Source organism: Athene cunicularia, assembly GCF_003259725.1.
Source record: "Athene cunicularia isolate RWA chromosome 2 unlocalized genomic scaffold, athCun1 chr2_part1, whole genome shotgun sequence".
Classification (NCBI taxonomy): domain Eukaryota; kingdom Metazoa; phylum Chordata; class Aves; order Strigiformes; family Strigidae; genus Athene; species Athene cunicularia.
The window spans coordinates 99,173,597-99,200,703 of NW_020799095.1; the positions used below are offsets into that span (position 1 = coordinate 99,173,597).

The 27,107-nt window shown below is 39.0% G+C and overlaps 1 protein-coding gene across 1 annotated transcript in view; it reads right to left on the reverse strand.

The window, feature by feature from the left end:
- PTPRM (protein tyrosine phosphatase, receptor type M) overlaps positions 1 to 27,107 on the reverse strand; it is a 406,723-nt gene that overhangs the window by 13,897 nt on the left and 365,719 nt on the right. Inside the window, exons 27-32 of the mRNA XM_026841434.1 lie at positions 18,678 to 18,775; positions 7,434 to 7,550; positions 2,664 to 2,818; positions 2,225 to 2,360; positions 1,504 to 1,653; positions 884 to 1,057 (exon numbers count right to left, since the gene is read on the reverse strand). Of these exons, the coding sequence (XP_026697235.1) occupies positions 884 to 1,057; positions 1,504 to 1,653; positions 2,225 to 2,360; positions 2,664 to 2,818; positions 7,434 to 7,550; positions 18,678 to 18,775 (830 nt within the window). The remainder of the gene's footprint in view (positions 1 to 883; positions 1,058 to 1,503; positions 1,654 to 2,224; positions 2,361 to 2,663; positions 2,819 to 7,433; positions 7,551 to 18,677; positions 18,776 to 27,107) is intronic.

A 27,107-nucleotide genomic window follows, 5' to 3' on the forward strand; every position in this document is an offset into this window, starting at 1 on the left:
GAACCTAGAGAAGGCAGTTAAACTTTTGTTCTCAGTTTCTCTACATAGATAAACATAAAGATAGCACACCTACTTTTTCACAGGAGCGTTTTGAACTTAGGCTTATTTTAGGAAAATGCTTTGAGAACTTGGAGGGAAAGAAGTGCAAAAACTGCTATGAACTGTTATTACTCTAGCTTCACTTTTCAAAAAGGCCATTTACAATGCGTTCATTCTTTGCTAACCTCTGTTTTCTTGCTGTTTATGTGTTTGACAACCGTAATTACTATAGCTTGAAATTGTCAAAGATAGGCTATAAATATCTATAGACTGTAAAGGCGGTTTAAGTGTCTTTTTACTGATATTCTATTAGCAGGATTAGAATTACCATAGTTGCATTAGGAAAAAAAAATACATACACATATGAAGAGGAACCATTCATTCAAACAGAAAAAACCAGAAAGACCGAAGTAATGGTTTGTGTACTATCTTGTGCTGACAGACAATTTTTTTTTCTTAATTACTGTTTAAATTAGAAACAAAGGGAACTGAAATATTGCTGCAAACGTTATTATCCTATTTAACTGCCTTAGTGTCTTAATAGGTAATTCTTTTTTTCCTAGGCCAGATGGTTAAAAATTCAAGCACTAGGGAGATATCCAGACACATTTAATTTATCAAAACTCCCTGACTTGCTCTCTGAGCATGGCTTTGGAACCTTGGTTGTGACATAACATATGTGGGATCCTAAATGTGCTTGGGAATTTAAAGATTTTGTGCCACATTTTTGGAAAAAAACCTAGAAGGATTTCAGTCTTCTTATGCTGACTCCACTTTCTGGCATTGCCCAGTTTGGAGGGCTGCTTATTCCCTTTTTATTATTAATGATGTAGTGGAAACTTACATCCATCAGTGCAGCATTAATGTAGTTACTGCTCTCCCCATCTATTGTTATGAGGAAAGGCAGGCATCTGTCTGGAGGCAGAACATCCATACAGCGATTCTTTTCATGATTTCGTGGTAAAAGTGCTATGCTGCAGTCTTCTACACGCAGTGTTGGAGTCACCATATTTAAAGTCTTTCAAAAAGAGTAAACAATACAACAGAAAAATTAACACAGCAGTGAAAACATCCCAAAATACTTAAGAATAGATCAGCTCATCATTCAGTTTCAGTGGGAATCAATATGCAGAGAAATGAAAACACATCACAGTCATCAGGGTTTGGAACCAAAAAATCCTGAAAGCATACAGATCTGAAAAACAACCTCAAAGACAGCTGCAGAATAACCTGCCTTCTGAATAAAAGACAGTGGAAGGAATTGAGTAAAAAGAAGATTTTACTACTACCATATTGCATTCTTTTATGACGTAGCATAATTCAACAGCAATTAGTGACATGTTATTTTCCCTTTTTTATAGTCTTTTCCATCCAGGTTTGGTCTAAAATTCACATGGCAATTAAGCAGAAGTCTTTAGTATAGCTGAAATGTATAGCTTTTAGGTAATGCTAGCCACAACTTACCCTGAATTCTTCTTTGATCTGGCTGGAGTTAGTCTGAGGATCCAGTTTATTCATTTCATAGTAAACAGACCTAACTTGAGAAGCTGGAATAGATGTGTCCCCACAAAGACAGGCTTCCAGGATAGCATCATGGATGAATACATACTGTTCCTGGTAGAGCAATTAAAATAATTACTGACATTGAAAGCATACGCTATTAGTATTTCGGTAAGTAAATGGTTGCCATTAATTCTCTCTGACTTTGCCAGCACTGAAGCAAGACCAGAAGGAACAACAGCAGTTCATGAAACTTTATCCCACTCATTTAGAAATTAATATAAAAGGTTTGACTCAAACTAGCTACAGGTACAAAGAGAAGTGCAGTAACACTCCATAATAAAATTCAGAAGTTTCTGGTTTCCTCATTCTTCTGCACAGTTCTGTAGGTGCTATTACATAAAAGAGCCTCAATAAGATGTACTCCAGAATGAAACCTCATCTGAGAGGAAATACTAATGATTTTCCTTTTTTTAAAAACCATTGTGAACTTTAAGTGCAGCATTAACTGTGCACTTGTTTGGGCAGCAGTTCTTCAGGTTTGTGTGTCGCTTACTTTCTGCATATATGATTGAATAAACTACCTTCTGGATGCTGCCAATCACAAAGGGGCTCTAGTTTTATAGGCTAGAAGAGTATTTTTCCTTGCAAAGCATAAGGCAGTATTCCAGTAGATTAACAATACCTCAGTCTGCACCATGTTAACTCTCCGAGATCGAAGCTCTCTCACGCAATTGTATATGTCTACAACACCTTCCCTTTCTGCCATATCTAGCATGATGTCAATAACAATGAAGCATCCAGTTCTGCCAGCACCAGCACTAAAGTGAAAGAAGAGCAGCACAGTTAATGTTCAGCAGCGTACTGGAAAATGTAAAGCGCAAGGGTTCATCTCGCATGTACTTGATCAGTGGGATGATTACTGGAACTGAGCCTTCATTCAGTCATTTGCAGGATTTCAGACTCACATTTTCCATTCCTGTTTACATTTTAGGTATTAAGTTACTGTAGGTAGAGTTCCAGTGGCTTCAGCAACCTATGTGGGGACTACACAAAACAGGAGAAGAAAAAATAGGTCCTGAGTTTAATGGACAACACAATGGAGGGATATCTGTGCTACTTACCTGCAGTGAACAACCAGAGGGCCAGCATTTGGCGGGCTCTTGGATTTGACCTGCCGCACAAATCCCAGCAGGCCTGTCGCATGGTATGGTACACCGTGGTCTGGCCAGCCAGTGAAGTGGAACTGCCGGATTTCTCGAATCTCATGAGCACCTCTCTGTTGAAAAGACAAGGGTTGAAAAAGAAATAAAAGCTGGAATGTGAAAGAAATTGGAGGAGAGACATCGTAAGTATATGACTTCAAAAGCCTGAGCCTTGCTGAAAAGCATCCATCCCCTACTAATACAATCTGTACAGACTGTTGGAGAGCTTTCTCATAGCGGGAGACAAAGGTCAAAGGTTACATATCAACTGTTTTCAAAGCCTTACAACAAAATTGAGTAATTTAGCGCTAGATCTGTTAGAAACTTTTAGCAACAAGGTAGACACTCATCTCTATATTTAAGCACTAGGTTGCTTTGAAAACTGTGGCCTTAAGATGCATGCCATGATCACAGAACAGGTCAGCAGCAAGGCCATGAATGTAGAGCACAGATGACATTTTTTTTCCCCACTGCTCTCCACAGGAGTTTTGTTGCTGACTTCAGGGAACTACAGCTTCAGCATAATTTTCCTTATCATTTGTCTCCTTCATTGGTCTGAAAGAAAGAGCTGAATAGTAAGAAACCTTTTTGCACCTCCAATCATAGGGGCTGTGTTTGTAGCCCTCCACATGCTCACCCTTAAAGTGATTTGCCACAGTCTACAAGGACATGGATATAGTCAGACAGGTATGAATGAGAAGCCGATAGTGTAAGTAATTTCCCATGTGACTTTCTGGAGCAGTCTGCATATTAGAGGTGTGTATGCTAAGTTTGATTTTCTTAGTGCTTGTATTTCCTCTTCTCCCTCTAAAAATGTAGCTGCCAGTATTTTATTCTCATTAGAAATCCACAGTCCAGAGGCCATCATACATATTTCATAAGCAAACAGCAAAATTATGACATATCATGTCTAGGCTGGACTAAATGTCAGTGATATTAATAACTGGTGGTTTACAGTTTTTCTTCTTAAAGATGTATTTCCTGTCTTGAGCTGGTTTGCATACAAAAGGTCTAATTCTTTCTGCATAATGAAGTAATATAAACTTCCTAATTTATTGCTGTATGCAAGCTAAAGGAGTCTGGGATTTTCAATGGTTGAGAAATTTTGGCCGTGCCAATGCTACATGACTGGTGTGGGCTTGGTGTATCATGGAGTCCTGATGCTCTGACAGCTCAGGCTGGGGATCTGTGGAGAAATGGGCATCTGCTCAGAGGAATATTCACACTCATCTCCCTCAGAAACTGCGACACAAAAAGGCAGGCAAGGGAGAAGATGAAGAGCATATGCAACACTGGTGTAGACGGAGGAGATCACACCCCTGCAACAGAAGTGACCTTATATCCTAAAAAATAACTAAAACATATTGAAACCCAGGAATAGACAAAGTAATTTGCATTTTAAGACAGTCTAGCAAACACATTCAACTATAATTTGGTCTCTGTACCCTGGGGATTTTAGAGTGTGTTAGTTAACACATTTTTTGCTATTGTAAGCAAGGCCTCCAACTCCGTAAATAGTTGTGTGTAGGTGGGGTATCCATGTCCCGAACACTTTTATATTGCTCATAACAACTGCCCACAATCCCCCAAGAAACAAAGAGCCCATACAAAAAAGCAATGCCATGACTATACAAACTGAGGACTGAAGTGAGTACCCCACACAAATTCTTCATGCTGTATGCAGCCTTGATTTTCAAGCAATTTATAAAAAGTAAACTGCCCCTCCAAAATAATGTGTCCAGCTGCTACACAGACCAGGATATGTCCCGTGTATCTTGGGCATTAGTTTTGAAAATGCTGTCTGTCATGCTGACTGCATTTTTGTCTATCGATAACACTCAGCTACTTAGAAAAGGTTTTGCATATAGGGTACTTCTATAATGAGTTTGCTTATTATACCTATGAAAGAATGATTTTCACGTCTGCAGCTTCCCTGCTAGTTTCTAAACCCAAAATAGCAACACAACTGCATGAATCATAAAAGCATATGCTCAGCTTGGAAAGACTGTATTTTTTATTTTTTCTTTCAGCTGAAACAAACACAAAATGGTGTACCTTGCTAACAAACCCTACGATGTTAAAAAATGCTACAAATACTTATGGTGTTGCTATATGTTACTATCTGAGTAATTCATCTGAGTTAACCGTTGGGCTGTAAAGGAACTGCTCCAAAAGATGTACACAACATAAAGCATACCTAGGAAGTGGTCTTCAGAATCAGAGTGCAATTTTGGGTTTAAATTTTCTTAGCATTATCCCCCTACTCCTCAAAATCACTGAATAGGCATTTAAAAAATAAAAATAAGTGATCATCTCCAAACAAATAATCTTCTAAATTGTATTTTAGGAGCAGGTATGAGATGTTAGTCCACAAATAGAAAAGATGGTCAGAAGGGACTTCTGGAGGTCTCCAGTCCAACCTCCCACTCAAAGAGGTCTATTGCCAAGACTAGATCTGTCTAGTTGAGCCCTGATGACCTCCTAAGAATGGAGATTCCACAACTTTTCCGGATAACCTGCTCCAGCACTGCACTACCATCTTCCTGAAGTTTTTCCAGTGCAAGCCTTGCATGCTGAAACTTCTTCACCATTGTCCCTTGCCATCTCCCACCATTGAGAAGAATGAGAAGAATTTGGTGCCCCTGATATTCTAAACATCTTTGAAGTACCTGCAGGCTGCAATTAGATCTTCCTTATGACTCTTCCTCATCTCTACCACACCAAACAAGTTCTCTTAAGCTCCCTTGCAGCTCATATGTCCCACATCCTTAATCATTTTGAATGTCAGATTTTGTCCCAGGATGACACAGTCTGTACTACTAACACATGGGGTTAGTCCACCTAAAGTGCAGAAGTTTTGCATTTTAGCTTGTTGAATTACTAAAGTTTCTGTCAGTCAAATCTTCAAGTCCTTTGGAACTGAGGCTCCAATGTTCAATGTTTCAACACCATCTTTCACTCAGTATTATCTGCAGATTTGATTAGGGTGCACTCTGTCTCATCATGCAGATTGTTTTGGAGAGGCTGAAAAGTATCAGATCGGGTAGATCAGAAATATAAACTTGAGAGAATTATGGTGGAAGACATGTGCAAACTTGACCTTCCAGTACCATTGGAAGAGTTAAAAAATATGGAAAATAGGGTAAAAACAAATGTACTTTACTCAAGCTACACTGACACTGCTTTTAGAGGCTTACTGAAAAACTACCAACTATTAAAAAGCAGTGTCTAAATGAAATCTTTTCAGATGGAGATTTTTTTAAAGAAATAAAATGTTTAGTGCCTTTTATCTCTATCTGTTCTAATGCACTTATTCAAGACAGTTTGGATATGTTCAACTGTAAAATCCTCTAGGTCTTTTTTTTCCAGTCCCCGTTAAGAAGTGAAAAGCTAACATCAAAGCTTGGGCTTAAATTTGCAGAATAGAAATCAACCAGTGCTTCATCTACTTCAAAGTGTAGCCACCATTTCTCATCTGTTTATTAAAAATATCTAAATGCAAGGAAACAACAGGCTTGAATGAATTCGATGTTCAATATGTATAATGGTAAATATGATACAATATTTCAGTTCATTCAAACCGCATAATTCTATTATCATTACCCTTAGGTTGCTGTATTGATGCATATTTAAGTATTAGATTGAAGAATGAAGCAGGAGAAAACCTAATTCCTTTGTTACTGTGGATGTATGTACAAAGACCCTGTTGGGTTGCCTTTTTGGCAGTTTCATCTATCTGGGTGCAGGATTCTTTGACGTTAAAGATTATGTTCTTCAAAACCATAATTGAATACTATTTCATCATTAGAGAGACTCAGTATATGACAGGTACTGCAACTAAATCAAAAAGAGTTCTCTAAGCTAATTAGTTGAAAATCTACTCATGGTGATACTGCGAGAGCATTACTTCAGTGCACCATTAGGAATATCATGTCTTCCAAAGAGGCCCTTTCTTTGTTGTCCTGTAACTCAAATGAGTTGATACATACAATTAAAACACTTCTGCTCTTTAATGAAGTCTGAATAAAACCCCGGAACTGACACAAAATGCATGACACAGTCCCTGCTTGTTCTCACTTTCAGTAAGTACCTTATTTGTTAATTGTATGTTGTCCATAAGGTGTCTGGGAGAGCTATATGATCATCACACAAATTAATGACATTATTCTAATAAACAGTAATATAACACACTGATTGGAACTCTCCATATAAAGATGGATTCCACATGAAAAGTGAAGTTGCCTTGAGAGGAAAATTTGTTACAACTATGTCTCTGGAGACCAGGAACACACCAGCCCACAGATAACAGTATTCTCCACCACGGACTTCTGAATAATGGTGCATGTAGCCTCTGGTACAGACAGAAAATGATTGTGGGGAACATAAAATGGGAAAACAGCACAAATGTGTTTTTCAATTGATTGCTGGAAGGGAGGCTTCGATTTCTCCTCGGCAAGGAACATCACTTTTTCTAACTGAGGCAGGGGTCAACAGTGATGGAAAGCACAGAAAAGTTGCTGCATTTGAAGAAAAACACAGTTTACCATAAGAGGGCGGTAGTCGTTTACCCAAAAAATATCTACAAAACCAGGATGTCAGTCAAAAGATTTAACTTTCCCATACTCAATCTGTGTCTAAGTTACTTAGCAGAAATCATTGTATTTAAGAAAACTGAATTTGGAAACTTACCTTTTCAACTGCAAATGTTCGAATCACATATTCAGCCAGGAGCTCTGTTTCTATCAGAGTAACTTTAATGTCTTTATATATCTCTGTGTCATCTGGCCAGTATTTGCAGCATTTGACCTTTAAAAGATACAAAAGAAATTAAGATGCATTTAGTTTAGAAGGTTCATGATGAATCTATTCTGTATTCTGTGCCAAGATTTCTGTTTTAAAATGCAATCACGCACAAAACAGTCACATTTTCTGCTCGTGGAAACAATTAATGTTTAAGGGATATTGCCTCTTCTTCTTTTCAGACAGCTTTCAGACTTGCAGGTGAGATTTGTGGTTAGTGAAGTAAGGCAAATTTGTATGGAGCACATGGGATATTTATACCCAGCACAACTCAGTTACCGTAACTGTTCATTTCCTGTGCTTTCCAAGGCAGGGTGTGCCCAGAGGGACAACTACCACCAGGTTTTTTTATTCAACCTCTAGTTGGTGATTTGTCTCAAAAATATCTTCCTCCCTTCTAAAATGAAAATGTGCTTTTCAGACAGGAAGGATCTTCTCTCCTGTTAGAGAAGTATCTGTTTTCTCAGATTAACTTTCCAAAGGAACTGATGAGATCAACTGGCAAAACTCAACACTTGAAGTCAAGAGATGAGTTTTATGTCTGGGCTTTAACACCAATTCACAGGTGACCCCAAACACTACGGGTGGGCTTCATCTCACTTAGCTCAAACTAAGATGAGTAGAACAAATGTCTTCTAGAGGCACCTTTATTTTTAACTATGAAAAGAGTGCAGATGACTGCCTTCACCTAGGTGTTTGGCTTCTTGATGGCTAAAGTTAGGTGAGATGAATTCCCCTTTCCCCCATACTGATTTCAGGAGGGTTCTGGAGTTTTGCATTCTTGGCAAATTCATTCTGGGATATGGAGATGGAAATAATGTGGGTTTTTTGAACTGTATTTCAAATTTTCTGAGCCCTGGTGTGGTTTAGATGGGACAGACTTCACAGTATTTAATGTACTGAAACGTGCACTACTATTCTGCTATTTTTTAAAATGGATGGTTGTGGGGACTGTGTATGATGATGGAGATAGCTGACAGACTTAAGAATTTTCTCCTCCTTCTCATTTGTGTGGACAAGGCGGTGGGTGGGGAAGCTAACACATTACTTACGTATCTCTCTTTTATTCTGCTCTATCACAGTAATAGCTATGCTATCACCACTGCATCTGGCCATCGTCCAGTAGTGCAGTACGTGCTAGGAGTAGCATCTGTTATACATCTGCTGCATGGAATCATTTCTATCTTTCTCTCACTGCAGGGAAAATTTAAATCGGATCTTTTAATACATGTAAATCTACTGGTTTACTTAAATATACGCTTAAATGGGTTGGGTAAAAAACCCAAGCACTTCAAATATTCAATGGAAAACTGATAGAAAAATTGAGAAAAATTAAAATTCACTAAATGGTAGAGTATTTCTCAAACCCATTTCTATGCCAAAATATTTGGATTACTATTATGTCTAGTCTTGAGCAAAAGGTAAAACTGATGAATGTGTGTGTAAGCATACAGTGAAAACTGTAATGCATAATTCAAATGATTTATGTATACAAACTCCAGGTTCAGTTTATAAAAGATTACACAGAGAGTCAGACCTTGTCGTGTCAGGCAGAAGAAAATACTTTTCTCAGAATTTGTTTCACGTGATGTAGCCGATCATCACGTACAACCCCTCTTTACTGTCTGGACAGAAGACAGGTCTTGCCACATCAAAGTAGTAACATCAGCTGATAAAATGTTTGTCTGGGCAGGGTCAGTAGTTCTGATCCTTTTCCTGACTCTTCAGCAGGATGAAATATAAATCTGAATAGAACTAAGTTGAAGGGCTGGAAAAACACAGCCCCACATCAGGATCCTCTTCAGAGAAAAAGAGTAGCCTGGTAGAAAGCCCTGGCTCCCAGCCACAAAATTATACAAGCATCCTAACAGCTTATTTCTGCTTACACAGCTGATGGAAAGCTCCTAGAGCAGAGCTGAAGTTCAGGTAGCTATAAGCAGGTTTTTATTTATTTCTCTATGCTTGTCTTCAGACCTAGTAACCGCATTAGTATAGGCTAAGAAAAATTCTTTACATTCTTCACATTTAATCTGGTATTAAGCATGGTTTCAGTATAACTGGCAAACACCAGTTATATACAGTTCTCTTCCATAGGGAGGGGCTTAGAGCTGGGACACTGAACAGTCCTCACAGTGCTCAGCCCTCCTGTACCAGGGGCAAGGGTAGCAAGACTGCTCCCCCCTGCCCTGCTCACCAGCCAGCAAGCTGACAGGGTGTCAGTGTGGATGAGGAGGTTTTCACCAGCCAAGGGCCAAACTGAAGGCCAGTCCCAAGATGCCTAAATGGCAGGATCTCTGACAAAAGTGTATTCATCTCTGAAGCGTATCTATCAGCTGTAAGCAATGAACAACCATTTCAAAAGCATTAAACGCTGCTGCAAGCGGTTTAGTAGTTGCTGCTGCTATGTATTGTTGCATCTACTTGATATTTATTCAGATCTTATCTTGTTTGGATGTATTTCAAAAAAATCCTCTGATAGAAGCTAAGTGGAAAACAGTGAATGCTCATTGTTTTGTCTGTGTTGTTAAAATAATCCAGAAAATTCACATCATTCAAATCCCTTAGGCCAGCAAACTGACCCTTTTATAGTCACTGCCAGAAACTCTCTGAAACAGGGTTTTCCTACTTATGGCTAAGATGATTTTTCAACTCTCCATGCAGAATAAGGCAACTCACACTGCCTCCGGACTGGAGCAGCACACTGACAACTCTCTTTGGAGATGAGGAGCTGATTCCCTTTTCCTGCCTGTTCACTTATCCTTTCCATAGGTGGAACCTGAACCACACAAAGATGGCCAATGCATGTAGGAAGGGAACAGCTGTAGCAGTGATCCTAGTCGCAGCACGACTAATCAGCATGTCTCTTTGTTGCTAACTTTAGCCTTGTTTCTTTCTGATGGGTGCCTGCCATCCTCAAAACAGCTCTAGTTTAGTAGAATAAACAATCAGGGAAAAAAATCCCAACCCTGGCTGAATTAAATTGCTCAGCCTTGAAGGAAAACATGCCTGTTTCTAACTTAGTAAGTCTAGACAGTCTGGATTATGACTAAGAACTAGGGACGTTTAGAAAGACCAGTTTAGAGGAGTACAGTCCCCACCTTCTTACGCCTCAACTGTTGGACTTGCTTCCACTCTTTTTTTAAACCTTATTTAAGATGATCCAGTGGAATAATTAGGGAAGCACTGGGGGATGTTGCACAGAAGTTACAGCCTTTCGTGCCTCATGCAGCTTGGGCCCGCAGGGGATTTCTTACTCTGCTGCACAGGGGATTTTGGGCACAGAGCAGATTGGAGCTAAACAGAAGGATCCATGACAACACAATTTCCTGAAAATTCTCCCAAGTGGAATAGGGGCTGTAACAGCCATGGGAACGGTGCCAGAGCTGCAGTCAGAGCCACAGACCAACACTAAATGATTCACTCACTGAGAGGGGAAAAAAAAAATCAACTTAAAAAAAAAAAAATCAGGTTTTTTTCCTACTTTTGGCTGTTGTTCTGTAATGCTGCTGCACGTGCTGAACTGCAGACATGGGAACTCTGTGGACTCCTGATGAGCCAAAAGTTAAGTAAATGCTTAAAGACCAGTCTCCCACCTCCTCCAGAACCCCTCAAATAAATGCAAAGGTGTCTTACAGACAGAAGCAGATTAAATAGTGTAGATCAAAATCACAGTTATAAATGTTTATTGGATTAGCGCCTTTATTTGTACAAGGAAAGACAATTGCAACAAAATAGAATATGGTTTTTCTCATCAAATATCAGAAACACTGCTGGTAACATATGTTTGTTCATATTTTTCTTTTTAGCGCAGCTTTAGCTACTGTAACTTGACGAATCTCTTTCCCTTTTTATAAGCATTTGGTACGTTTTACAAAAAAACCTACTAACAGAAGGTTTAGCTAAATAATTGATACATGAATCCAGAACTGAATATTAAATGCATTCGATTCTTTTTTTCACATAGTTGCTACCAAAACAGTAAATATCGTCCACAAAGTAGAAAACATAATTTTGAAATCTCATCTGAGCAGAACTATAATTGAGAGTTTGTTCAGATACACCCCACATTTATATCCTAACAATGTGCCAAAAAATACAGATGTTCATCACAAGATGAGATAAAAGGGTGATTGCCAGAGACATAATGAAAATGCTCTGTTTTAATCTATTCATCCCAAGGTACACTGTCCAATTGTTCCAAACATGTTTATTTTACTAATAATTTTAGAAATTTGGAGAAGATGATTACCTATTTCCACCCCCCAGCTCCATCCCTTAGCAAAATAGTCTAATGTGAGAAACTAAGAATTAAAAATGAAGGTGGAAAGTTGTTGTTGCTACTTCTAAATATAACAAACAATGTAGGCAGTGGATAGCTAATGAACACAAATTGTGACTTCCGAAGCTGTATATTTAGCCATTTGGAAGTGTGACACATCTAGCTAAAGGCAGTATGAAAGCCAGGACAGTAATTCATTTACTTAGAGGTTTGGAATAGGAGGAATATTACAGAATTAATATGTGAGCTGGCTGTGAAATATACTTTGTAGTTCGTACAGAACAGTTTAAATAACACTGATTATTCAAAGTTTCCAATTTCCTTTGATTCTGAAATATTCTGAGCAAAAAGGTGATATAACAGGCTATGCACTGCATGGATTGTCATTAGTGAAGAGCAGTATTATATGTTCTAATTTAAAATTAATCCTGAACTAAGTAATGATGATAAGTCAGACATAAATTTTGAAGTGAAACCTCTAGGATATAAAATGAAATAGCCAACCAAGCTCACTGGTGAAAATTTTTAACATATTTTACAGATGTAGCTAGGATAACATCATATACTTTTATTTGGCTGACTTGAAGTAAAAGGACATCCAATAATTTAAAGTATTTTTATTTAAATACTTTTCAAACAAAAAATGTATTGAGATTTAAGAACATTTTATAAGTTATAAAACAACCTTTGACAGAAGATAAAACCTAGTCTTTCTTCATTTTCTTTGTTTGCTTTTGAGCAAGTCTGTTAACTGATTTATACCTCATTTTACAGTTTTCTAAAAGAGGTGTGGAAGAGTATTGAGAAGTACAACATTAAAGATACTGTTTGGCACCATCAGATGAATGGGTCTGTATAAAGGCAGAAGTCTTTATGCTGTTCACAGCTCCCAGAGGGAGAGAGAGGTTCCATGAATTTTACTAGCTCAGTCTAACTTCTTCCAGTGATGACTCAGATTATATTATATTATATTATATTATATTATATTATATTATATTATATTATATTATATTATATTATATTATATTATATTATATTATATTATATTATATTATATTATATTATATTATATTATATTATACTGATATAATTCTCCACCTTCTGCTGGCCTATGTTGCCCCAGCTGCACAATCCTATCTTGCCTGGTGGATGCACTCTCATTCAACTTCTGCCCAGAATAGCTGGCTTTCTGGATGTGTCCAGTAGTAGCCATACACTAATGCTTTCCACCTGAGGGAATGAGTGCAATCCCTTCATTCTGAAATCAGTCACACTGTTAGCATGCCATCAACCTGGTACCTTGAGTCACATGAAATTAAGCTTACAGGCCAAACCCTTAGTGAGGCCTTCCTTTGACCATAAAAAAAAAAATCAGTCTAGAAGAATTTCTTTAGGGTAATGGTAACCCAAGGTAAAGCTGTTGTAGCGTTCCTGCCTCCACTGCTAATACCAACAGAAGAATATGTATTGCCTCTATTTCATTGCTTATTTTTAGGCAACTTTGTCTCCTACTCATTATTAAAAAAAGGCTGTAAATTACTGCACCTTAGTACAGCCCTGGAGGGAAAAAGGCTGAGCACAGAACACATGAGAAAGGTGGTCCCATGCCAAGATTAAGGATGGTTACAGAATTAGCCGGAGCTCCTCGAAGCCCGTCTCAATCCCTTACACAACTGTGAAATCATGGGCATATTGCTCAGATCCTGTGCTCTGAGGACCTGATGTGCCTTCATCGAGCAGAACAGACTGTGCTCTGAATCACGCTTCCATTCCAAGATCAAAATCATGCCATTAGTTGAGCTACAGAGCACCACCAAGTTAGCAGATTGCCTTCTGGCTCTAAAACCCGATCATACGATGTTAGGTTAGAAAGCTCTACATGTTACTCTACCGGGCAGAGGCAAGGTAGTTGTGTTGGTGTCTCTAGGATACTTTTTCCTTCGCAGAGAGACCGAGAGATTAATTTCACAAGACTGCTGAGGTGAGGAGACTTGCAGTGATGAAGCCATTTCGCTGGCCTTGACATTTCAAAGAACTCGAAGTCTTTTGCTAATTGCACTTGTACTTGCATACTACACCTTGGCAGCACTTCAGGAGCTAGCCCAACAAGGGAGTCGATGCATTCGTGTATCCTTAACCCTCTTTTATTTATTTCTCAAAGTGAATTATCTCAATTGGATTAGGGAGCATTAAGATACTAATCTCTGTTGATTCACATTCTTCGAAACACAGCTTTTACTGGAAATGAGAATGCATCAAAACACTGAGAGCTGAAATTATGTCTGTTTTGAGTGATATGGGACGCTGCTGAATGCTTGTAGGTTGATGTCCTGTTTGATGATGCTAACATTGCTAATCTGGGGACATCTTTATTAAATGATCGCAAAGAGTCCATCCTTCTCTTTTGTGAAGAACAACAGCCATTTTTTTTTCCCTAAAGGCTCCTTGCCTGCTACTATGCATAATGGAGTAACGCCAATTTGTTATTTCTGTTTGGAAGTCTAGAAAGTTGAAATCTGTTTTGACGACTAGAAAGCTTCACTGACTGGAAAGATTAACAATAGTTTTAAATTATGATTGTTTTCTTATACTCTCACTGATACTCTGTAAAAGTATAAGCTCTATTCAACAAGCACAACACTCCTGAGAGGTAAGATGGCAGTGAGAGATTGTTTCGGCAGCGCTAAGGTGTGTGTGCAGGCATAGGTGCTATTTAACAGTCTGTGGCTGACCTTCTTTCCCCTGTTTGTGTCACATCCATTCTATCGTAGTCAACCTTGCCTCCTTTCAAAAAAAGGGTCTTTTGTGTGCTTATTAACACTATTAGCACTGGCTGTTTTCTAATTCTGGATAATAATTGAGAAACTCTAATTACTGTAATTACTATGCTCCTGGGGTGAGGTTTTATATTTTATAATTATTTCTAGTGATTTTTTTTGGTAAATACTTTGTTATACTAAAAGCATGACAGACAATCATGAGTCTTTGCCATGCATTTATATATCAACCACCTCCACTGATTTTCATCAGTGCATTTCACCATTTATTAATCAGATATTACTAAATTTCTTCCGCCTCAAGTGAGAAGAAGGAGTGGGAGAGAAAGTGACTACTGACAAATGACAAATGATGTGACATAGCAAGTTTGATTCAGCCAACCAGTCCAACAAGAGCAAAGATGGAGGTGGCAGCTAGATGGCACACAATCGAATATTTTCTAAATCTTCCCAACATAACTCTTTAAGGAGGAAAGAAATGTTTCAATGTGTGCAAATACTGAAATACTTCAAGAAGCAACCTGAGACTACAGGTTCTACTACATAAAGACCCTGATCCAGTTCCTGTTGCTTTCCGCAGAAGGACCCAGCTCTGCCTTTTGGAGCCTGTACTCCAGAGCAGTCTCCTGGAGTAAGCGAGATGTTCTCTTGTGTATAGTTTCTGACTGCCCCTACACTGGTGGGATAAAAAGTTTTGTTTAGAGTAATCCACCAGTCTCTCAGGTCTTAATGCTAAGTCTCTCAGGAAAAGATGTCTGAATCTACACTCCTATCTGCAGTTGCTCTACCACTTACAAACATCAGCATGGAATACATTATTTTGAAATAGCTTGTGGTCACACTGATATATTTTTATGAGTCTTGGTTTTGCTTTTTTACATGTTAGTGTGTGGTTTGGAAAATTCTGATTCTTGAACTAAAATGTAGGTATATTATACCATTAAATACTTGTTATTCCCTTTTTGTGAACTTCATTATGAGTGGAAAGTTGTTGAACCCATCATGAAGAAGACAGAGACTTTTTTACAAGGCTGCTTCAAGGGCTGCTTATTTGTTTAGTGTTTTTGTAAAAGTTCTTAAGTCAACCTAGGCCAATCTTAACTAAAAACCACTTCATCATCAGTTATCAAAGAACTGTTCACGCAACTCAGCAATGATTTTTCCAAATGACTGTGAGACCTCATTTAGATTTTTAATAAACAGTCACATTCTAATGAGGTCTTCATAAAACTGACTAAATATGTTTAGAAATCATTAGCTTAAATTACCAGTACAAAAGTCTCCTTAGGGAGCCATGCAGATTTTGTGATAAGACTTCTGGCAGATGGATTAGTATAACAGCACAAGTGAGTTCTGACTTTCCGCACAAGCAGTGTAAATGTGAGTGACTGGGTAACAGGCTACTAGATAAAGAGCTAAATGTCCCTCAGGTGGGTTCATTAAAGAGAGAAAACAATCAAAACACATTTCTGTGCCATTTAAATACCAGGTGCACAGCAGTCTGCAGGTGCCAGAAACACTGACAAGGGTCCCTTGCTGGAACACACAAGAGCTTAAAGGGATGCATGGTTTTGACAAGTGTGCCTCAGATAATGACAGATATTGGCAGATGTACCCAGACCCTGCTGGAGGGTAATGTGGGGACTGAGTCATTTGCAGCAGGTGCTTGCATTAGGGACAGCCTCATGGTGATTCCTCCATCCACAATTAAAACAGTCCTGATGCATAATGCTCCAGGGCAAGAAGCAAGTTCCTAGCATTGATTTAATGACTATCCACAGCCAGTCCTGGTAAACAAGTACACATACGCCCCCTCAATGATTAATTCATGAAGGATGTAGGCTGTGTGGCAAACATGCTAAATAGATATTCCTCTTTCCTGAAAATACAAAAGAATTTTCCTCCTCAGCTTAGAATGGGTCAAGAGGGTTAAAAAATAAATAAAAAATAAAGCCCTATAAATCTTATACCAGCAATAGCAACTGTAATAGAAAACTTCAAGCTTGGGAAGGTTACAGGGTTTGCCCTGCAGGAATGATACAAAAGGTCCATTAAAATCATTACTAATCAAGGTAGCACAGAGCTTGTGTTAGGGGTTGTGGGACAGATGGTGTGTTTGTAATATGCCTCCTTGCTGCTGATAGTTCCAGCTTTGGGAGCAGGACAGAAGCACCAATGGAGGAGTCACTGCATTGTTCTGTGGCTCATACGATCTCATTTCAACTAAAAGCTCATTTCAATTTCTGCTCTCTGATCTCACCTATGTTGGCCTCCAGAGAACATGAGAACAAAGTAATTTCTACCACTGCCAGAAACAACAAAGCCGCAGATCAGTATCCCACAAGGCCTCTTGCACCCTGAAGAAATCTCCATGGTGGCACAAACTGTTGCTTGCTGCTAAGGGAATCTGCTGCATACCTAAACGTTGCAAGTTGAGGCTGCCAAGGCTGGCACCAAGACTGGCATCTCCCTGGCTGATACCTGACAGTTCACTCTAATTGACACTTTCAAATACTGACTTTAGGAAAACAGTATGTGGTTTCCTGCAGCATGCTATTTTTGTTCTAAGGCTTGTTTATCCTTACCCTGAAAACATTCCTTTTCAAGTTGTGTGCTTGGGTACTTATGAATGTGTATAAAGCTTTAACGAAGAGGTTTGCTGGAAAGCTGCCTATTCTTACAAATCCATTCGTTTTGAATTGATATGTGACTATTCAACTATTTCTACCTTCTTCCTCACTCAAGGGACTGAATTTTTAAAGTAGCCTCCATGATCCTTTTTTGTCTCTGCAATTAGTCGTACATGTGTTCCTGCAGCAGGTGTTAATTGCAGTCACTAATCCCATCTTTTTTACATCTAAAAATAATACTGTCGCCTGATCTGTTGGCAGGCTTGGGCACGCAGATAGCTAAATGTTAGGGTTTATATTAACAATTGACAAAGGACATAAGGAAGAATAAATTGAGAGTGTAAAACTGGACTTGCTAAAAAGGAGACAAGATTCGACACCTTGACTCACACCACTTAAACAGTGCTTTCTCTCCTCAGGCAAATGCCACAGGGCAGAAGGGTATCAGTCACTCTACCAGCATGAAATTAAAAATATCTCTCAAAACCATGAGGCTCACACCAAGATATGTGCACCTGGCTTCTTATTTCAACACTTCTATTTACAATAATTGCAGTAGTTGCAATAAAAGCAGAGGTGGCTTTTTTTTGTTTGTTTGTTTTATTTTTCATTCCAAATGAAAGCTCTATGCCCAGTTCCCAAGCAAATTTTCTTGAAAAAAACATCCCAGATGACAACTAAGACACGAGTGCATAGACAAAGCAGTAAATTAAAAGACTCAATTATTGATGGTTGTGAGAAACAAAGAAAATAGTTCCATTAAATACTCATTGAAAACAAAATTAGCCATAATGACTTTAGTAGGAGAACTACTTTAGAAGTTATTAAGCAAAGAAAGAAAAGTACACAGTATCAACCAGGTAACTCAAGCTTTCCTTTACTACTCAGCTCCTGAAGAAGACCTCCTGGTCAACAAATTTAGTGTACAAATGAGTAAAGCTAATTCTTCTGTTTTAGTCCAGAAGACTTAAAGGAAAGAAATCCCAAACAAACCAGGTATTTAGACTAATATACTATGAAGAATATGTGATTTCATAGTTTAACTACTTTTCTCAGAAATCTGTTTCAGAATTACTCCTCTCAGCCCCCCTTAAAAAAAAGATGACTCCATATCTTGTTCTGTAACCAATTCCCTGGTTTCCCTTAATAGAAATGGTATGACTGAGATATATACAAAGATATGATGCTTTTCCTCTTTGGCAGTCTATGCAGGCTGTGCTGTACAGAATGCAGCTTTATCAGTTACCTTTTCGTTGTGCTAATGTTATCAAAGCCAAGCATCCAAGGCATGTTTAAAAATAATTGATAATGAACCTCTTAGCACAGGCAGTCATAAATATTTTATGTGCTATAACCTGTATATAAGCATCTCATCGGTCTGCTATTTAATTTCCAAAAGCAAACACCTTAGAATTCTTTCATCTTTTTATATACAAAAATCACTTACCCTTCCCACTTCTACGAGATTAGTAACCATGATTATGCTGGCTGTGTTTTCATGCCATACCATTCTCCAAAAGTCATATATTGTCTCCTGCATTGGTCCTGAAACAATAAATCAAAGGAAAGGTTACTATCGGGAAGTCTCATGATTGAAAGCTTGCCATTGGAGAACTTTGAGAAACTGTGACTATACACATATATTCATATCACTATCATTATATTTTTCATTTAGGGTCAATTTCTTTTCTGTCATCCAACCTACCTGCATTTAAGTATTTTTCCCCTGAAATAGTGCTCTGAAAGAAAGTTAGTTCTCTAGCATTTAGGTATTTATCTCTGTAATACCCAGAAGTGGAATTATAAAAAATGGGTAACATTACTCTTTCTCTTAACAACTGGATGATAACCTAGGGAAGGTATATTTGGAATGAAATGAGCCTCAATGGACTATGTGGCCTTTTCTGATTTCTAATATTTTTCTTAGTATACACTATCCATCAAATTACCCCAGCTCCTAAATTGTACTTCCTGAAGAGAGACAGAAGTTATAGTTTTTTGCTGCAGTGTATCACATAGCAAAACAGTGTGGAAAGCAGTAAAGAACTCTGGCATGCCACGGCAACCATATCCTCTGCAGTGCTTTCCCCAACAACCTGTGTGCTTTTGTAGACAAACACACAGGGCTTCCTATAGTGTTGTGCTAAAGGTGGGTACCAGCCCTTAGGAAATGTTACAGAAATGTAAAATGTTGAGAACAACCATATCACTTTGTGTATGCCTGGTCCTGTATGTTTCTAGACTGCATGTTTTACCCATGATGCCATCTCAATTTTAAACCACTGCTTTAAAATCACTGAGACCAGAAGAATAAATAAATGTAAAATACTATCAGGTACTATAAACTTAAGATCCATATTGAATCCATTAATAAAATGCCAAACTGCGGTAAACAATTAGTGGCTTATTTAGAGGAATGCCTTATATCAGCTAATTGGAGGACAAATGGATAATGTATTAGCTTAAATGTTCCTCTAGTGAAGAAACCAACACTCATTATAAATCATTACAAAACCATACATTCACAGATTTGGGTAGTCGGGCACCCATCTTTTGGTACTCCGACTCCCTCTGAAAATAAAATTTTCACTCTGAAAGTGAAGTACTTAGTGAAAAATGTAGTAATATATTACTACTATATTATCATGGCAGGGGGGCTGGACTAGAAGATCTTTGAGGGTCTCTTCCAACCCAACCCATTCTGTGATATTATTAGGGAAGTCAAATCCAAGTCACTATGCAAATAACATCACAGCTATGATGTAACTTACTTAGAACTCAAGTTCAAGAAAAAGGATGGTAATAGTCTAAAATTTTTGGGTTTTTTTAAAGCTATTTTTATTTTCAGCAATTTCAAAGGATAATTTTATCATTCATAATTTGCATAGACCATTTGAAGAAGTTAAGTATTCTCCTTATTTTATCTACTTAAAAAAATGCTGCATATATAGTTAGTTTCACAGGTTACTCTATAGTCACTCAACTTGTCTTTTACATGCTTTGGTAGTTCATAGAACAGGAGAAAAAGTAATTTAAAACAGCAGGAGGCTATGACTGTTAGAACACAAAAAAGTCACAAAATCTTTAAGTAGAAATATCAGAAGATTCTAAAACTACAGTTTCTGAATTTACCAAATTCAAGCTGATGTTGTGGCTGCAAAATTTCACACCTTTTTTTTCTTTTAATTTACAGCACAGAGCAGTTGATACTCTTGTGAGATTTCATTCTGAAGTATGACAAGAGTTAAATCACTCTCCACCATATGGAAATTTACAGTAAGCATTTTACATCTATGTAAGTGTCCTGGATATGTAACACAGACATCGTTCAAGTGCAATTTTGATTGTCACAGTAAGATAATTAATATACATTATAGACAAAGTTTAGCTTGCTTGTGTTTTAATAATGTAGAATTCAATATAGTGTTCTGGACAATTAAAGTCACAACTGCATTAGAAAGGTTTTGGGCCAACCTCTCCTACTGGTAAAACGAAGGAGACTATTTTACTCACTGTAGGAAAATACTATCTCTATATAGCTCCTCCCTTCCTCTCAAATCTCAAATATTCAGCACAGTTACTATTGTCATCATCTTTAAAGGAGTGTAGCTAAAAATAGGATTAGGGAAAGGCAGTTTTCCACAGAGTAGTGTCATGTAAAGAGTCTGCAAGTTCATGACACATTATTAAAATTATTTAAGCTTGATCAAGAACAAAAAATAACAACATTATTGCTTCAAGAATCCTGATTCACAACCTGGTTTAATGAGGAAAATCTATGGCTCCACTGCATTCTGTCATCACAGGATTATACAAAGTTTCAAGACTGTTCATCTAAATGTGTTTTCAGTAAAGCTGCAGGAAAGGTGAGAAAAGATCCTCTGTGTACACAGTCCTTTTCCCCTTGCAAGAAGACAGAATCTTTTCAGAAACTGAGGGACAATGTAGCAAGTTTCTTTATGTATTATTTCAGTTTTCTTTCCTACAGATTCAGTCGAGATGTAAGATGGTTGGGCCCCACCTTGTAACATTTTTTTTTTTTTTGACAGCTCTGGGATAACCTGCAACAATTTATTCCTGATTTATTTATTTTTTTTCTACAGACAGCATAATTTGTCTCGTGATTTAAAGATTCCTACATTTCAGATCCTGAAATCACAAATTGCAACTGGGTAGAGATCCTAAACACTAATTACTTTCTAAAGATTTTGAATTTGTCATTCTTTATTAAAAAAAAAAAAAAGAGAAAAAAAATACTTATAAAAAGTTAAAGCATTTTTCAGGCCAGAGAAAGAGCTGAGCTCTGACAAGTCTTTCAAGCTTGATTTTAAATGTTCTTCTAGAAGAAATGTCCTACTCTGCAATGCTGAGTATACTGTTCTCAATCTTATTATCCAAATGATAAGATAATCATAATTAAAAGTGCTTGACAGGATTTCCTGCTCTTCTCAAGTATTCACAAGTGTTTTCATACTTTTCCTTTCCAATTCTTACTTCTTTCATGTTCAGGACACTGAAAAGAAAAAAAAAAAATCCCCCAAACCTATCTTAAAGTCTCAGAAAGTAATTCTTTTCTACTCCATTTTTCTTTTCTTCTTGGCATTTTTCAAATTATTTTCTGACATATGAATAAATTATTACTTGTCTACAGCCAGAATTGAAAAGCATTAGAGGCTAGGTAGGGTTGGAGGATTTATTGTCATGAAGAACTGAACAATTTGATTCCAGACACTCGTGAGATGGAGAGAAAGAGCCTACAATTGTTCTAAGCATCAGCTTAACAGATGTGTGCACAATAGGCAGGAAGGTTATTCTCAGCAGTTGCCCCCTTGCAGGAGAGGAAGGTCTGAAGAGAAGGTACTGTGCTGCCTAATAGTAAGCCTGCAGTGTAGCCCATTAGCTGCACAATATACTAGTTGGTATCAAAGATTTCTGCTGTGAAAAAAAAGAAATCAACAACATACTGCAGCCAGAAGATGAAAAGCAAAGGAAAATAAGAAAAAGAAATCAACTCTCCAAACCCCCAGCTAATTAAATGCATTATTGAAAAAACTTCACAGAAATGGTTGGTTGTATATATCACAACCATTAGTTGTACTACCAGTAGTTGTTAGTTGCTGCTCTGGGAATGCAAACATATTAGGAAATGGAAAATCACACAGCTTTTAAGAATGGTTTAAACTCTGAAGAAGCTGCTTCTGTAGACAGAGCTTTCTAGAGCCTCTATTTCTGCTTGCTATTGTGAGACCCAGTTCTAACAACTGGTATTGCTACTGGGGTATATGATCAATTTGAACCTGATAAACCAGTTTAGAATACAGGAAAAAGTCTTCAGATGTAGAAAAGAAAGCAAACACACAAAGAAACAGGTAAAACCTGAATCCTGAAATGTCCCCAGAACTTAGATGGGACTTGTAAATCTGTGGGTCATTTTTCAATTTCTAGAAAAGCAAGCAGCTTAAACAAGGAACAAATAGCTTCTAAAACCTTTTTCTAGCATAGAATGTCAAATCCACGAGCTAATGTTTGGTCCACCTGAGACCAATTTCAGTGATAGACATTAAAGCCAGAAATGTGCAGAAAATGAACAGATACCTTTAAGCTACAAAAGGCCCCCAGGGACAGTGCACGGGCATCAGGGTGTGATGATAGAGGCAGCAGACTGTCAAGATGCAAGACTTACATCTGCAGGAGGTAAATTCCCTCTTGAAAAGAGCGCCATAAACCTCCTTCCAGTGAGTAGATGTGTGTGAGAAACTGAAATGTCGAATGATTGTCTCAAAGCTTGCTTGTGTGTGTATGCAAACCTCAAGGACAAGCTGTGGACTTTGGATTAATCTAAGGATGTCACCCAAGGAAGCGGGAGTGTATCAAAGGATGCACCCCCAACTCCCTTGCAGTTGCATTGTCAAAGACTCCTTAGATAAGCCTCAAAGGGGAAGACATGGACTGAGTGAAGACACATATTTATCGCTGGCTCTATGGTGTACGACAGATACCATGCACGTATTGCTAATGACTTCACGCCTTTGCCATTGAACTGGTAAGAGGGGAGCATTTCTGCCCCAGAAGCCGGATGAAGCATGAAGTCAGCAAAAACCTGTGGGAACAGAGGAAAAACTAAAGGTGGGCAGGTATGCTAATCAGCTGATAAGATGAACTGAAAAGGCAACAGAAAACTTTGCTGCGTGTGCACCCACCACTGAAGAAGTGAAGACTGAGGACTAACAGGACGCTGCTGGGTCCATGGTGGTGACTATTCTTGTGGCTCTATGCTTGCTTGATTTCTGTCTTTTCCGTCCATTCTGTCCTGTCACTACCAGTCTTCACTTTTAATAATAAAGACTGGTTTGGGTGTGTGGCATTTGACCTCGTTTGTGTCTTAATCTTGCTCTTGGGATCATATCAAAACCTCCCCTGACATTGGATTAGGACATTATATTGGCTTCATGGAGAGGATACCTAGAGATAAGAGTGCCGTATTGCCCCACTGTGCATACCTCTCAGGAGTGAGATGTGAGACCTCTCAGGAATGTAAAGGGTGCAGGCTTGCTTGTGGTTGAAACTTACATGCTGCCTTCCTGAGACAACTGCTTCCCTGCTTTATACAAGATGACTCCTTGAGATGAAGAGTGTTTTATTGTTCCCTGAAATACCTGAGACCTCTCAGGAAAAGAAGAAGGCGGGTTTGTGTTGTTTGGAACTTACGTGCTGCCTTCCTGAGATGACCACTTCTCAGCTTTATACAAGACGAGTGATTGTAACACTGTTCCTTCAGGAAGAGAAGTGCTGTTTAATTTTTTAGAAAAGCATAATGCAAGACCCTCTGTGCCCATAATGGACTGGGTGCAGGGAAGTTGGTATAATTTGCAGAGCATGGTTGATCGAACAAGTGCTTTGTTAAAGGATGTGAGAGTAAGATCGGGAAAGGGGAAGTCAATTGTCTGTCCTGTTCTTGGTGCCAGTTTGTCCGCTGTGGTAGACACTAGGGACTGTCGTCATGTTGCTGAATCTCAAAGAATTGACTCCCTACAAAGACTCACCTGGTCCCTTCAGGGACAAGTGGCAGAATTAAAAGAACAACTCGAGAGAGAAAGAAATCAGGTGAAATACCTGCAGACCGCTCTTAAGGAACAACTCCTTGCAGACATGGCCTCCAAGGAGACATCTCCAAAATCAGAAACTGGTTACCCTTTTGGTGACTTGCAGGCAGTGAGACAGAAAGTAGAAAAATTATAACCACTCTCGCTGTGGCCTTTGATCAAACCGGAATATATTTATGATGATAAGCAGGACCCATTCCCCCAAGTTACAACCAAAGACATCCCCTATATCACCACTGAGCTGGCAAAATTAAAAAAGGACTTTGGCCGAACCCCTAGGAAATCAGAGACAGAACGTGTATGGACGGTGTCTCTGTCAGGGGGGGATGGAATTTTGTTCAGAGAAGGAAGTGGAAGGGTATTGGGTCTGAGTGTGTTTCTAACTACTGGCAATCACCGGGTCCCATGGTCATTAACCCAGAGGGCCACATATTGGACCAGAGGGCTGAACCCCTTGGAGCAAAGAGATCCCCTCACCATAACAGGTACAGTGGATCAGTTAGTGGAAAGTGTAAAGAAGGTGGCCTGTCTCCAGATGACGTATGCTCAAGCCCAACCAGGGCTCTCCGATGCCTGTGGACCCAGAGTGCATGACTCCCTGACCGGCTGCCTAAAACACTGGGATTCAATTACAAGGGAAGATTCAAAACACCCCTGAAGGAGAAAGAGTTATGGCCGCTCTGGAGGGGATAATGACCCCTGACCATTGGGAAGGAAATTATGGATGTAGGGACAGGTAGCTCAGGAATTGATTTATTTTGGGGGAGAGTATGGCCCCATTGGTGGATTGACCCAAAGAACCAAAACTACAGTTGTACAGGCTGCAGAGCAAGTTAAAGCGTGGAAACCATCAATTAGGAAGGGCCAAGACTTGGGGTTGCTCTGAGGCAATAATCCCAGGAGAGAGAGGCCCCTAACTCGACAGACACTGTAGCAGCTAGGGGTTCAGAAAGGCATTCCTTGGGACTTGATGGATGGACACCTGACCCAGAAAATAGAAAAATGCATGCAGAAATGGTTGGGGCAAAAGATCACTTCCGGACCAATCCCTAATGCTCCACCCTTGACAGACCTTGAAAAGGAGCCAACCAGAGAAAAGAAGGTGGCGGGAAACTAGACCCTCTGTTCCCCAAAGGTGGGGGGTGGGGCAGAGAATGGATGTTTTTAAGACAACTCACCTTGAATGTAAAAGGGGATTTATTGATTACAGTTTCTGTAAGACCAAGGAAAAGGCCGGTAACCTTTTTAATTGATACTGGGACACAAATCACCATGCTAATGCAGACTGAAGCAGAACAATGTGGAATCTCAATCCCATCTGAGAATCTAATTGTTTTAAATGCTCTGGGAAAAACACGGTTGATGCCTGTGACTTCACTGACACTATGGTTACCCGGAGAGGAAAACCCTGTCAACACCATGGTGTCCATAAGATATTTCCAGATGAATCTTTTAGGTACAGATGTGTTGAAAGTTAAGCAGTGGTATGATATCCAGCTAAAGTCATTGTCTTTTGGCATTCCCCAGATCAGTCAATTGGCCAAAACATCCTGGGTGAAGGTGTGCCTATTGCAAGCGGCACCTACCCTTACCCCCTCTAAGATTACCAACCTGAAACCCTACTCCTTGCCATTAGGGGCCAAAGAAGGGATAGCCCCAGTGATTGAGGATCTCAAACAATGGGGAATTCTAGTGTTTACCCATTCCCCATATAAATTGCCAATGTGGCTGGTATGCAAACCTAATGGAAAATGGCGATTAACCAATGACTATTAGCATCTGAATGCAAACACTGGCCCCCTGACTGCAGCTGCACCTAACATAGTTGAATTAACTGCAACCATGCAAGAACAGACTCACCCCATTTTAGCAACTATTGATGTGCAAGTCATGTTTTTTATGGTTCCACTCTAAGAGGGTGATCAAAATCAATCTACTTTCACTTGGAAAGGACAACAGTATACTTTTACTCACTTGCCCCAGGGATATAAACACTCATCTATCCTGGCCCACTGTGCCCTAGAGCAGAAATTGGCAATAATCCCGTCATAAGGGGAGGTTGAGATCTGCCAGTACACTGATGACATATTAATAGGGGGACATATCATGGCCTCAGTGCAGACTGTGCAGGATAGAATCATCAACCATCTATAAGAGACAGGCCTTCAAATACCCAAGAAGAAAACACAAGCTCTCACCAGAGAGTTAAAGTTTTTAGGCATCTGGTGTCAGAGGGTCAGTCTGTATTCCTCAGGACACCCTCTCAGCACTAGATCAGGTAAAGATCCCAGAAAATAAAAAAGAGCTTCAACACAATTTAGGATTATTGGTTTTTTTTGAGAAAACATATCCTGGACTTTGGAATAACTGCACGACCCTTATATAACCTGTTGTGGAAAGGGGTGGCTTGGGAGTGGACACCAGCCCATGATGAGGCATTGCAAACTTCTGGTGTTTGAAGCAAGCACACATCAAACTTTGGGCCCTATCCATCCCACTGATCCTGTCCAAACTGAATGGAGGTTTGCACACTCAGGACTGTCAATTAATTTTTGGCAAAAGGGACCAGGAGGTCCTATCCACCTGACTGGGTTATATTCTAGGAGTTTTAAGGATGCAGGGAAACAATATTTCAGTTGGGAAAAGGGTCTGTTTGTAGTGAGTTTGGCTGTTAGAGAAGTGGAGTGGACAATACGCCAACAACCTACAGTCTTAAGGGAACCCTTTAAGGTAATTAAACCTGTGTTGTTGGCAGGAACTCCCCCCCCCCCCCC